Source organism: Mytilus edulis, chromosome 1 (assembly GCF_963676685.1).
Source record: "Mytilus edulis chromosome 1, xbMytEdul2.2, whole genome shotgun sequence".
Classification (NCBI taxonomy): Eukaryota; Metazoa; Mollusca; class Bivalvia; order Mytilida; family Mytilidae; genus Mytilus; species Mytilus edulis.
The window spans coordinates 18,622,606-18,638,326 of NC_092344.1; the positions used below are offsets into that span (position 1 = coordinate 18,622,606).

At 31.5% G+C, this 15,721-nt stretch overlaps 1 protein-coding gene across 8 annotated transcripts in view; it reads right to left on the reverse strand.

The window, feature by feature from the left end:
* Window positions 1-15,721, reverse strand: part of LOC139526493 (tetraspanin-1-like) — a 47,686-nt gene that overhangs the window by 6,396 nt on the left and 25,569 nt on the right. For 3 of the 8 annotated variants that reach the window (XM_071321654.1, XM_071321648.1, XM_071321685.1), the window contains one exon: window positions 4,656-4,844. In XM_071321654.1, the coding sequence (XP_071177755.1) occupies window positions 4,656-4,844 (189 nt within the window). Of the gene's footprint in view, window positions 1-4,655; window positions 4,845-9,098; window positions 9,403-9,425; window positions 10,201-10,592; window positions 10,683-10,910; window positions 10,957-11,000; window positions 11,155-15,721 lie in introns of those variants that run through there. The other 5 variants (XM_071321678.1, XM_071321671.1, XM_071321666.1 and 2 more) reach the window with 5 other exon arrangements.

A 15,721-nucleotide genomic window follows, 5' to 3' on the forward strand; every position in this document is an offset into this window, starting at 1 on the left:
CTTTAGTATTCTTAATACACTATTCGTTTCATATATCCATTGCTATATTTCTTTATGTCTACTATTTTTCATGTATATTTACATATGACTGTTGTTACTGTGTTTAAAACTACTTTTTTTTAATTTATGTCAACATTTTGTTTGGTTTGTACGATCGTTCCGTTCCCCCTCCCTCCCTCATGTGTATACTTAGAAGGGAATTATAATAATATGGTATCATTTGTTATGTCATGCATCTCTGTTTATCATACAATAATTTTTAATACATGTATCGTTTACCTTTTACGATTTTGTCGTCGTTTTCGTTATGACTATGGTTATGGTTATATATATTATATATCTCTTGTAAAATTCTTATATTGGTGTAAAATTGTGTATATGTATCCTATAAGCTGTATTGCTTTCGGAATAAAGTATTATTATTATTGGTTGCAAAAGCTTTTGCACTGAACATAGCTCATGCATTTTCAAGTCAGTTTTTATGGAAAATTAAACAGAATTATGATGAAAAATAATGTGTACAGTATTGTTTCTGACCTTTTAGTTATGAACTCGAATTTGTCAGATTGATATTTTGCCACACTGTATACTTAATTTTATAATAAAAAAAGGTTATATTTTGCATTTTAGACAACTTCCTTGTTTTAGATTCTACGTTGTTTTGAAACAATGTTCAAAAATAAGTGTTTGTTTTTACATTAACTGTATGACATGTTTGCTTCCAGATTGTGGTTTTCCATTCTATTACCGTATTCAAATATATACAATTTTCTCTATTTTCCTATCAAATACTGGAAGGATTGTATAACAATGTCTTAAGTGAATCAATCTGCTTGCGAGATGCTATTTGTTTCTCCTGCCAGGGTTCCTGCTTATTGCATTAATTCATCAATTGAAATTCAATGATACAATGCCTTTCTGTCAGAAATACAGCCTTATAGACAATACTCCGAACACAGTCCACTTGATAAATCACATGATTTAATGTCTATGGGCAAACTTGATATTAGGGGATTCAACAAAATGTAATTTTAGGTGATGTGTGATTATTCATGATATCGATATATCAACAAAAATGTGTTTTTGAAGACAAATTTGTAGTGCTAGGGTAACGAAAGCATCTGTTGACAATGCATTAATCAGTATTAGGGTCCGATATCTCTTCCTTACAGATCATCAAATTATGATGGCAGTCGCCGCTATCTTTTTCATCCCGTTTTAGAAACTTCTCAAGTGTCAGGACTTAGTGACATAACTCATCTTACCTAATCATTCATATATTGCATTAACATATAGTTTTATATTTTTATCGTTTCTATGAAGTTTAAAGAGCAGACTATATTATAAAAGATTATATAACGCAGTTTGAACAAAGAATTCAGTTCAGGCAAAGTAAATGTAATTTGGACGATATTGAAAATAATATGTGAAGCTTTTATCTTCCAGTCAATTAAAATTTTGTGAAATAGGTTTATGAATGTATAGAATGAATGCAAAATGCGGCCAACATATGCATTTTTGTTTAAAACTGCGATTTCTCGACAATTTCTTCGCAGAATTTAGATATAGTTAAATGATTCAAAATGATACTTATTGCTTTGACAATTTCCGTTTTAACGATAAAACAATTTAAAATTCAAAACAGATAGACAAACAGATATATAGATACTTGTATTCAGGACAAAATTTGTCCAGCTTTTCTATATTCTAAACTCGGGGTTCCGTTTGGAAATATAACATTTAAACTTAGCAGTATCTAAATTTATTCCACTGAGCCTAGGTTAAAAAATTTAAGATCCACTTTCAATGTCACTAGTAAGTTCAAATGCACTTCAGATATAGCAATGAAATTCGCATAAGCTGATCTGAGAAGTTGGCGAGGGAAATGACATGTAAATTCGTTTCAAAAGAAGTTCCTCGGGACGTGACTAAACATAGCGATGAGAATCCATCGCTCAATAAACTCATTACAGCAAATTACACTTCATTGTATTTTACACAGAGACCAATTATTATTCCAAATACTTTATAATGAGAGTCTTTATATTTGGGGAAATATGTAGTTTCTATTATGCAAATAGATGCAAGTATTTAATGAGAACTGTTAGATAAATCGCTCGAAATGCGTCGTTGGTATATTACATGCTGATAAACCGTTGATTAACGCAAAATCTTTATCAATTAGGTCATACTTGAATAGAAAGTTTAATTGATATATGTTTTGTAATTGGATTTGGTTAGATTTTAGTGAAAATACAAGCATACACATTAGCTTCAACTTCTTGTGGTGTAGAAATACATGGGTTTCTTGTTTTTTTATATAGACCATGTAGATTACACCTTTGGTTTTGCTGTTATAATTGTTTTACTCTAGTATTATTTTTTTGTGCACTTTATGGTTTACTTTTAAGTGTGAGCCAAGGATCGTAGTTGCAGGCCATACTTTGACCTATAATTTTTTATACATTGTGACTTGGATTGCACGTTATCTCATTAGCACTCATATCTCATGTACTCTTGTAGGTCAAAAGCTGAGCTTTACTACAAAAATCACACAATTATGAAGATATTGAAATTTAAATAAAAATGAAATTGATGTCAATGTCATGTGTTTCTGTAGTGCAGATCGATGTGTATTTCACCAAAAGAACAGCGACGATGGTTTCATCACGAAAAAATAACTTTGCTCAATGAACTTTGGAATTTAGTCCAGGCCATGTTAAAATTTATCCTATAGGACATGATTTTCACTTCACAAAATGAAGTTGACCTATTACTCGTAATGACCGATAGATAACCGACCGTAATTACAAACACTTAAAACTTTCCTAAACAAATGCCAATGTAATTATGTCAAATGTCGTTGTCATACAGACAGACATACAGACATGTATATATTGTAATGAATCAATCGGACCAATACAATAACAGTTATAACGGTGACGGTAAATGAAGAAAAGCATGACATTTACAAAGTGTTGTTTTCAATTTTTACTTATAATCATTGTAAAACTGACCAAAATCATGATCATTGTAAAACTGACCAAAATCATGATCATTGTAAAACTGACCAAAATCATGATCATTGTAAAACTGACCAAAATCATCATCATTGTAAAACTGACCAAATCGTGATCATTGTAAAACTGACCAAAATCATCATCATTGTAAAACTGACCAAAATCATCATCATTGTAAAACTGACCAAAATCATGATCATTGTAAAACTGACCAAAATCATGATCATTGTAAAACTGACCAAAATCATGATCATTGTAAAACTGACCAAAATCATGATCATTGTAAAACTGACCAAATCATCATCATTGTAAAACTGACCAAAATCATCATCATTGTAAAACTGACCAAAATCATCATCATTGTAAAACTGACCAAAATCATGATCATTGTAAAACTGACCAAAATCATCATCATTGTAAAACTGACCAAAATCATCATCATTGTAAAACTGACCAAAATCATAATCATTGTAAAACTGACCAAAATGAAAATTAAATGATGATAACATGAGGTTATGGTGAGGTGAACTTTTTTTCAGGCAGGAATGATTTTACAGTTCAAATGAAATATAGGTCGTCTATTACTCATACTAACTGAAGATACAACATGAACATGAAAATTTAATGTTGATCAAAAAGTACCATACAATGAGATCAATGCCCCTTCCAGACTTCCGCAGATTATGTATGAAAATATACTTGAGTTATTACTTATATTACCTGCAAAGATCAACAAACCACTAAAATAATTAAAGCAATTGAACTTTTTAAAAGAGACCACGCACACCGGAAATTAGCCAGTTCATGGAAAACTTCAGACCTCAAAGTTTCTGTAGATGATAAAGATATACTAGTATTGCATTTATTTCTGCTCTTCTGCGTTCTCATAAGAAATAAATCTCAATACTAAACATTTGTAAATGAATATGTCTCGCCAGTGCCAAAACAAAAATCCATTATTTGTATCTGTGCTTACTGTAGTGTTTTGCTAGCAGTAATTGTATTGAAGAATTGACTAGACAATTTAACTCTTGTTTATACTTTAAACTTTTTCTAAGAAGACATAAAATTGATTCCTATTTCAAAAGTTAAATGGATCAAGACCACTGAAGTTCGTCACTGTCTGAAGTAAATACAATTACAATCAAACTGACTAAATCTCCGTGAAATAAAAAAAAAATCAACATCAACGTTAAATTACGTTAAATGTCATTTCAATGACTATTCGTTAAAATATAAAAGATTAAACATTTTATCAAGATTCACGAAAAAATCTAATTTAAGATATGTATAGTAACTGCAACAATGATAAACAACAAAAATCGTAATTCATAAATTCACAACGTATAGGTTGTAAAAGGGGACAGTTAACGTTATTGTAAGGCATTGAAGCATACAGATAAGGTGTGGCAAGTCAGGGACGGATCCACGATTATAAAGGAGGGGGCGTTATCCTGGATTATATATATATATAACGCCATGCGGATGGAGTCAGGAAAAAGTGGGACAATATGATACTAGAAATTTACTTATATCGTGAAAAAAACAATATTTTTGTTTGCGATAAAGGGAAGGGTATACCATCTACGCCCCCTAAACATGTCACTACAAGTGGATACAACGAAAAAGACTTACAAGAAGGAAAACATTATAACAATGTAAAAGTCCAACAAGTTGATTGACACATCGATCAGAGTTAGAGTTGTTTCTCCTGTTTCTTTTTCTTGGTATTGCCCTGTGTGTAGAACTGTCCATATAAAGTCGTTGCTTTTTATGGTGGTTTATGCTGTTGTCTGCACTGTTAGATAAAGATTTCTTTAATGGCTGAAAATAGAAACGGATGTGTCTTCATAAATGATTAAGCAATTACACTATGATTTGGCCTCTTAACATATGACCAATTAACGTTGATCACGCACAGGATGGTGTGACCTATGTACAGCCTCCTCGGATATGGTATAATTCAAGATTAAGTACAACAGTGAAATAAGATTTTAATACACAAAATATTTATTGATATTAAATTTTCGTATTGAAAACGAAAAAACTCACACTGCCTATAGGATTCAAAAGTTCATATTTGCACACAGGTATTCAAAGTATTTTGTAAATGATTTTATAATGTGTAAGCCCCACCTTAAGTGCACACCTTTGCAATTTAAGATGACAATGAAATACAAATGATTTCCGCTATTACCTGTAACTAACATAATTGTACCTGTGTGATGAAATGTCGCAGGTTTCTTTCATAATCTAAAATCTAGTTACTCAGGTCATTTGGAAAACGCGATTTATTAAATAATACAAAAATATTATTTGTATCAATCTGACTGAATAAGATTTTTTTTTTTGTTTACAGAAAACTTCATGTTTTCCTTCACTAAGAGGATTAAATGTCAATCACAAAGCCTGTCGATGTGTTACTATGATACCGAACATTTACCGGAAATACTTAGAAGGGATTTGGTACGAGGTTCAGTAGTCGTAGTCACCAGAATTAAATTTAATGGAAAAACCTTGTCAACATCAATACAAAGATATTTTTCTTAAGCAAACGGAATATGTTCGCATGACAATTGTTTAAATGTCTTTTCATGGAAAGACGTTTTCTGCGGAAACTTTATTTAAGACCTAGTTAATCTTATTTCAAATCTGCCTGTATTGTGAAATGGAGCGACAGAATTTCAGCAGTGTTACAAATCCTGACGTGATCTCAGGAAACGGATTTCAAATTCGTTTTAAGGATCTGGATAAAATAATTAAAATAACGTGTTTTAACTAGGTGTGGCTAAGTCCGGATACATTTTTTCAAATCTTCGTTAATTTCGTGACTATTTGTCCTCTAGAGTACCAATCTTCCCAGAGGTCAATGCTTTTCGAATAATTTTTTTTATATCATGCATTCTCTGATGATGCATTATTTTTAGTAGTTCTTAAGAAAAATATAGACAAAGCTTGGCTTAGTTGATCATCTTGGCTCTTTTTGTCCTTAACGTGTCGATAGCACTTCTGGTGAGCTGTAAGCCTCTCAGCTTATAAGTGATTCAATACTTTGCAAAGCTAATTTTCTTTGTCCTAAACTAAAAACTTAAATTCGATTGTAATGGCTATTCTTTCGATGTTATTTTAAATATATTTTCCACATGATTGCATACATTCCGACTTTTGAAACCGTCTAGGTGTTCTCTTCATTCCGTTCAAGTGCAGGAGTTCGTAGGTTCTGTCAAAGGTTTGCTTAAAACACTCTAAAATTGGCACATGCTGCTTCTCCGCTAGGGTGTGGCATTAGAAGACAAAGCAAAAACTGGTCGGTTTGGAGTCATATGAATGTGTTTAACCCGAGATATATGTCTTTCTGTTGACTTTCAAATTGTGAGTTTGTACATTACCGACTGAATTGTTGTTAAAGTTTAGACTCATCCTGAATATGCTTAAACAGTGACATTTGTCACTGGACGTTTATATGTCACCAATCAATCAATCCATATTTTAACTCTGAATGTGCGTGGGGTTTCCTACCAAAGCGCTTTGAATATCGGTTAAGCCATTGTTATATATGTCTTCGTATTTCTGTATAAATTGTCCTTTTTTCACGAAAGGATGTTTTAAACTTGTTTTCTATTACATTTTTTGGCGTGACAATTTTTACATTTCTGCTATAAAAAAATTAAACAAGTTCTCTGTAATTAGAATGAAAACAGTTTGCATAACACGTATATTACAAAATTACAAAATAGATGGATGTATTTATATTAACTGGAGCAGTAAAAACAGCATTCTAGACAGTGGTTAGAACGAAATCGTTAAACGAGCACTTACAGTTTGCTGGGTAATAGCTCAGAACGGAAGTAGTGAAGAGGTTTATACATTAGTAAACATACTAAAATACATAAAGCCATCTGTTAACCCTTGTCAATTGTGTCTCAATTTGTCAATATGATGACTCTTGCTAATAAAAAAAAGTGATTTCAAAAAACGATAATTAAGAGACTATTCATTAAATGTCTCAAAAAGCGCATTTCGTCAAATGACATTCTTATTATTGTTTTTGCATACAACTTTTTATTGATTTTCTGCAGAAAATGCTAAAACCTTTTTTCCTTTGGCATTTGAAATTAATAAAAACATATGCTTATGAAATTTTCAATCTAGAATTTTCAATCGAAATCTTGTTAAACAAGTGCGATGGACTACAGTCGATCAATCAGATTGGTGCAGAATTTATCACGTTATCACCCATCCCATCCATCAATACAATACAACCACAATGATTACCATCTGAGTATCCAGGGATATCAGATTAAATTTGTCGCTTTTCTGTACAACTTCCGATAAATTTAGTTGGAATATCCACCTCGTGCACCTGCTGGTATGATTAACCCAGAGAGGTCATACAACCACCTTGGACTAACCATACTTTGGAACAACTTTTACCCAGGTACCGTAACTAAATTTCAAACATGGGTTATCATCCAGGATACGTTATAAATAGGAAGATAAGCAATATAGTGTTGTTTTAGTTAACCACTTAACTGATCAATTATCCTCAAAATGCATTTATAACATAATTTCTTATTATCCCCAAAATGTGTTACATAACTACATATTTTAACAACGGGCATCATGGCATTAATGCTTCCTTAGCAAATACAGAAAAAAATATTTCATCACAATAAAGATCATATATTATATATTTGTGCTTTAAAGGTATTAACCGATTTCGAGATGGAAATCGTCTACTCATTGTATTTTACTAATTGTAACAATTTCAGGAGATTATTAAAATCTACACAGTTTTTGCGATGGAAATGATTTAGTCGTAATCAAATAATAGAGAGAACATTTAAATGTAGCTTTTTAGTAACACTTAACTCGTCTTTTATTGTAGAAGTCGATTCGATAAATTGTTAATAACGCATCTATTTAGTTGACAAGCTACTCGTAACAGCTGACATGACTAACCCAAATACAAAGACTTGGTCATCAACGATCTTTCGCCAGTTTCATTTTAGTTAATGAAGTTCCATTTAGGTCCGTTATGTTCATTTCTTCAGTAAGCTATGTTTGAGCAATCTTCTCTGAACCTTGTTCGCTTAAGCAGTCACATCGTGTAATTGTATAGCGGATCGCTGCTTATCAAGTGTATGGAAACGAAAATTTGATTGATTATTTGGTAAAATTTCATTTGCAAATGTCAACCAAGGTTTTGGCCTCGTGAAAGCTTTGGCTAAATGTAAATATATAGATTGAGACAACGACGTTTCTTGTCAAATTAAATATTATTCTCACGTTTTGTTGCAATGCAATCGAACAAGCTGAAAATTAAATTCAATGTCTTTATGAAAAAAATAAACAAAATTGATAGACGAGGAACAATATTTTTGATTATTTAACGTGAGCATGTTAAAATTAAATTTGTTCCAAGTCGTTATCTCTAAAAGGCGTAACTTTACAACAAATTACTTTTACAATTATTGCATTCTTTACCAATTTTGAGAATTATCATCTGTATAATATGATCACAGATTGTATAATCACTTTGTATTTAATAAGTTTGTTCATTTATAGGTCTATTATCAGATAGGACTATAATGACACGTTTGTCCAGGGCAAATTATTATTGATTTTATCATGTATTCATTTCCAGTTTAATACAGAATACGTTTAATGAAATGAAGAACAAAGCAGAAATTTGAATAAATGAATATGATGAAATAGGTCTGTCTTTAAAAAACAGAATAACTAAAGGTTCGTTTTCATTAATCTCAAATTACCAGAAACTTAACATGCTTCCGAGTTAACTGCTCGTAAAATCATGTGAAAATAATGCAATATCAAGTGGAGAGGATTTAGGTTTATTCATCTCTTCCTAGTTGTCGTATTTAACACATGTTTTTAATATCAACCTGTTTTCGGCAGTGCGTTGTAGGTTTGAACTGATGCAACAACAAAAAAACAACGTTTCCTTCCATAAGAATTTTTTATTTCCACTGCCACAACATGAAGTCATAGAATATAACGTATATCACATTACAAATTCATTATTTAATTTTCATAATGAAACAGTCCTCTACAAACCAGATATTATCACTTTGCCTGGAACTGTTTGTATAAGTTGAATTACCCCCTGTAGCGCTCTGATCTATGTACATTTCATAATGTTTATGTAAACATCATAGACCATCAAACAGGTGAAGTACAGTTTCTTCAAATGACTTGAGAATAAATTATAAATTTTTAACAAATTTCCTTAAAAAGTTAAAAGATCAATGGAAATTTCCTTACGCAAGGAAAACCACATTGCACATACTTCTACGCCATAAATATTCAAAAAATAGACGTCAAGTTAAAAATGTGCAATTTATATTATGTCATTTGTAAATAATGAAGGAAAAGAAAACTCACCACTTTGTGCAAAGCAATCCCATGTTTTCGAACATCATATTTCCGTTTCATTTTCACAATTATTTCACAAAGAACACACTAATTTCAAAATAAATTCTCCCATTGGATGGTAAACAATCTCAATCAATTTCCCCTCCAAATACTTATATTGCCTGGGGGATTTACATGGTTTAGATAGTACTGACCACTTTTGACTGACCAGGTTATAATAACTTATATAATCTCTATATCCAAACACAGATTAAATACTTATTGTTATTCTTTCCGATCATTTAACACTATCATACATAATTTTGTTTCAAATCGGACAAATTGTCCAAGCCTGTTTCAATAATTGAATGACATTTGAAATATTCACATGTGGCGGATGTTAAAATGATGACGCTCAAACTGTATGAACCAGTTTCTGTAGGATGTTGTTACATCACCCATCTCAAGCAGTTTTATAATTTGGGATTTTGACTTGTACTCCTTTCAGATTAAGATGCTCCCTTTAGTTTCTTAGTAAGTTTTATCTCTTTTGGTGTTGAATATGACAATACACAAAACAATGTATTCCTAGAGAAAATATCCCCAAGCAAACTTGATGATGTCAATTTTGCGGTTTCAAAGGAAAGAAAGTGTTTAAATTTTCATTGAAAAGTAATTACAATGATTAGTATATACGCCCTTGTAGTTGCGACGAAGAAAAGGCGAATACACAACAAAGGAAGACTTATGTAACTTCACTATCCGATAGTGTCCTTTTTCTGATTTTAAAAATAAACAATAGTGTATTGGGGAAAGTGGTTATTTACACGTTTACTTATACAGATGGAACAGATAAGGATTTAACATGCTTTTAATTCAACTACTTTCGGATTTTCTTGAGCCACGTTGCTAAATTTGCCATACAATCTCAAATTGAAACATGGTAGTAAATGATAGATTGATGAAAATTGTAGACTTTAGTAGAAAAGTTAGACTTGCTACAATTCCCTTTCTAATATTTCTCTCTTACTAATTTATATGTTTACTGATAAGTGCCAGCCTACTGATTGCCCTTGGAGAAAGGTCAGTATAATTGTAATCTCCTAGTTATAGCAGTAAAATTATTAAAGGGGCAAAATTGAAAAAATAATAATAATTAGGAAGGGACATGTAGCAAGTCTATAGAAAAGTACTTACTTCCGTTAGTTCTGTAGGATCCATGTGTTTTTGATGATGGTATTTGATCTCAATTCTTTAAGAACCCTTCACCACAAGTACTTGTTCAAACTTAAAGAAAATGTTATAATCCATTTTAAAAATCCATTTATTTGAATAAAAATACACTGTTATAATTTGTACGTAGAAAGATTTTGATAAATAAAGAAATTTCACATACAGTTGATGATAAGAAAGTTCCCAGACACATGCAGAGCATGAAATCAAGATCGACACGAATGTATCAAATTTCTTCTCTTAGTTGTAAACAAACGTATTTGACAAACATACTCCACTCACATTTTGGCGGGCTTGCTTTCTCTAGGTAACGTTAAGATTAAAATGTAAATTTAGGTTTTTAAAAATATCGACAAAATTTTCAATACAGACCGGTAGTAAAGCTTTTTGTTCGTGTTCATTGAACTTTAATTCCATTCATTCACCTCATCACAAATTGACTCCATTTTTAAAATCGAAAGACTATAATTTTTGGAGAATAATTCAGTTTTACACACACGATTTCCGAAACAAGAGAGATATCCATAATAATTTAACAATTTATGTGATATAGATTAAGCGTAAATTATACAGTTATTTACGATTTTTCTACAGTTATTCATAAATATCTATAGGGCAACTAGCATGTCATCTGTGATAGCAGTAATCAGTTGTAATAAAAACATTTTAGTTGGAACGGACATAAAAAAATCTTTTATAAAAAAAGGTTGAAGACATATTATATATTAAAGTCAAAATTTCTCGGCACTGAATTGAATCAGGGAACTTATTTTCATTTCTAGTCTAGATATATAGCAAACTGCAATAAAAAATACTATATCACATAAGGTATCATAAAACCATATAAGTTCTATACACATCACCCATGAACTACGCATACACAATCTCTCCTTCTAAATGAAACTTTTTTTCTAACACAAAATTACATATAAGTCGACATATGGTTAGACATACGAACAAACTGTGTGATGTGGCAATAGTCTGTTATAGTTCAGATACATGTGACCTTCTCAAATATTTTCTAAATAACTGCAAGGATTAATCAACATATTTTAAATGAGGTACATAGAGATATTTTGCCAACCACTTGCATTTTCAATAATTGAACGTAGATATTGGGTTAATATCAATGAGACAGCCAACAGCAGCAAAACCAAACAAGACATCAATTTGTCAACAAATGGTGGTCAACAAAAGACAAGTGTTCACAAACATGTATACCGATAATCTGTTTGAAATCCCGGGGAGAAAGACTTCAACTATAATGCGATAATCCACTCACTATACGTGCTGTTAATTTGCAATGGGGTTCCTCGATTTTCTTTTATTTGAAATAGGCCGTGCCAATACCAAATACTAACCTTGATAAAGAACAATGCACAGTAATTATATCATGTTGTCTGATTGAACTGTACACAAATTATAATAGAAAAGGTAATATGGCGTAAAAACCCAAAAGCAAATGAACATTGCTTTTATAATACTGTTCTTTATCTTAAGGCATGTGATTCCCTCAATACAGTGCTGCTCAATGCTCGAACCTAAATGCAAGTCTAAGACGGCTCCAAGAATGCACCGGATTGAATTGGATTTTTTCAAGGTGCCGATGTAACAACATGTATGACAATTTCATAAAAGAGCAATTTTCCCCTATGGAAAAGTTCAGAAAAGTATTATGTCTATGGATATCTTAAAAATTGTTGGGACAGTTAAATAACATCGATGTTCAAAGGTTGATTCGGGATTTTTAAGGGGCCAGGAGGTACACCGAAAAAGGTAAAAGTGGCAGTTGAATGTAAAAATGTCTTTGCTTCTACCATATTCGCCAACTCGTAAGCGCATCTCTTTACTCGCTGATTCAAAGGCCACTTTCTATATAGATTTATTTTTTGTGCAAAGAATATTTTCCAAACAGATTGAGTTTACTGTTATAATGTAATTTTTAAGCATTGTATCCAAACTGCTTATCTGCTTATGTGAACAGAAGAAACAAAAAAAATCAATTTACTTATGCAAAATCAATTTCATCAAAGCTATTTAAAAAAAAAACCTGGTTGTTGAAAAGGGAACTGTTCAGGCTGAACTCTGTGTCAGCTTTATGGATTAAATTATTTAACTTGAGCAATTTAAATCATTTCTACACTTATACCATATTTTAAATCGGTGCTTTGCTTTTGCTCCAGTTGGCATTTTATTTGCGTAAAAAACTTTTATTTGGGCCACAAACCATATTTCATTTGCGCCAAAAACAAACATTTCATTTCCGCCATTTACAGATAAATAGTATAATTTTTTTATTCAGTTGACACTTTACTTTAAAACTCAGTATTTGTTTGCATAGTAACACATATTCATCAGAAATCAGGTATCATAAAACCATATTCAATGCACAATACACTGATAAGCGACTTCATAATAACGTTTTAACTAAGTTCTGCTATAAATCAAAGCAATCATATAACCTGTAAGAATGCACTATACACTGGAGTGTTTGCCTAAACAAATCTCCTAAATTCATTAAAATGTATTCTTGCATTTGAAGATAGATAATATAAGAGTATTATTCTATAGATATAAGAAGAAGTGGTATGAGTGCCCATGAGATAGCTCTCATTCCAAGTCATCATTTGTAAAAGTAAACCATTATAGGTCATAGTATGGCCTTCAATATGGACCCTGGATCATACCTAACAGCAAGCAACAAAAGCCCCCCAAAACGACTAGTATAAAACCATTCATACAGGAAAACCAACGTTCTAATATATATATAAAAAAACGAAACAAATAACACTTATGAACCACATCAACAAACTAAAAAACATTGAATGTCAGGTTCCTGACTTAGGACAGGTGTGAACAAATGCTATATTGTTTCAAACGTCTACGTGATATGGTCTCGATTGGAGAGTTCACTCGTTGGAAATCATACAAGACCTTACAATTCCTATCATTATATATTCTTCTTTTTTTGAACTTCAACTTCAATTCGAGTACTCAAGTTTGTTTCAAATTGCGGAGTTAAACAAACACATCGTGAACTCTATTTTTAGACCACTTAATTTTAAAGTTTATACATTTATACAAAAACCGTTAAAAAATATGTGTTCATTGAGGTTGTTGCTAAATTAGTCCCAAACGAGTTAGAGAACAAAGCCTATTGGAATGTTTTGACAGCAATGTCATTATTCATTTCTTCAGTCAATAAAACTCGAATAACAATTTGTCAAATATTCTATTTTCAGTTTGATCTGCGGGGCCAATTTACGATCATAGTTAAAAATCTAAACCATTAACACTGTAAACTAAAAACACTTAAACATTGAATAGGATAACCATTAAAATACGAAAATCAATCCGCAGTGAATGACATGAGTTATGAGAGAGCCAAGTATGGTGCGAAGATCAACATTGACTTAGGAGCTCATCTGTCCTGGGCTTTTGTACTCATTCATTACATCATGTCCCATCAACAATTGCAATCTATTCTTCTCCGTATTCAGTCAACAATACCGCCTTGGTTAAATTGATTTCCTTAATTGTGGTAACGGCAAGTTTATTTGTTTTCTAAGAAATTTATGAAACATGGAGTAAAAATTTAAACAGTTTTATTAATTTACAACTTTCTTTGGTAAATGAATTACTTAAAAGTGACATTACAACCGTTAAAACACGCCATAACTTCTGAAAAGACAAATTACCGACAAATAAGGACATTCTTACAATTATCTAGCATATAATGACCGAAACAGAGACTAGTATAAATATCGTACATCAAGGAAGATTTACATACAGAAAATAAAATAAAAGAATGGTTGTTTCAGTACTGAAATTTAATTATTTTCCAATTTATTAGTCCGATTCACATTATTATCTAATTTATACGGACAATAATCGAGGAAAGGTTCACACAATTTGAACTACTGGAAACCGTCCTATAGAAGTACGTGTGATTTAAAACTTTTTAATTCAATTTTCTGATATAACGTGCTGCTCTTTTTTTTTTAAATACATATTTATATTATGAGGATACCAGCCCAAGCTTCATGTCTCATTCTGAAAACGGATAGATAAGCGAACTCTTTACCATAAACTGCATCACAAGAATAAAGTTATCAGTTTCAAAAGACGTGTATTTTTTTATTTAGTCTTTAAAAATAAATTTTATAATTTGTTTTATTTAAAAGGATTTAAGAATAAAAAACGAGGATAACAAGTTGAAAAATGTATATACATTGTTGCATGTCTGATAAACAACCAGTAGAATTCATCTTAATCAGGAGAAATTGAATTTCTTTTATTTATATCACGTTTAGAAATATACGATTTGTTTTTAATTTCCTCGAAAACAGAAAAGAAGTAAATCGTATGTAATTGTTGCTCAAATAAAGAACTCAATGTGAAGTGTGAATTTTATTCCTGCTCCAGAGATTCTTTGTCAATCACTTATTTCATTAAGGAAGCTTTGACAATACACTAGGGATTTAAAAAAAGTCAGTTCGTGAAGTAAGATCGATCTTTTAGGGTAGAAATCTCTATTGAAATACATAATTCATGCAGCGAGCCAGTATTGTTAACGACTTGACGTCTTAAAGCTACAAGGGGAAAACATGTAGTCCCATCATCGACTTATGTTCGTGTCAAAAATCCACTAAGATCGATGGATTGTTCAAAGACGTTTCGCCACAGTATATACGACTGTATGACTTAAGGTTTTTTGTTATATTTGGTAAAGAATTATGTCTTTGAGCAAGGACTAACGGAGAACAGTTTGAATACAGTATTGTAACATTGAGGTCAATGGTTAAACTTAAAACTAAGAGAGGAAAACATGTCGAGTTGAATCAATAAATACGCTGAAGAAGGCCATGCATCTTTTATAAATCTTTCTGTATCGGACATAGCTTTGATTGAAATTAATTACACTAACCTTACGGTATTAGTAAATTAGGCTAGTAATTAGAATTGTTGTCGTCTCCTGGTTTAATGGATAGTATCAATGCCTCAGTTGTCAGCAAGAAGAACAAATTTCAGCAGCGAAATGCAGGCTGGGCGGCCGTTCCGAAGGTGGCTTAAATATTTACTATATGTACAAA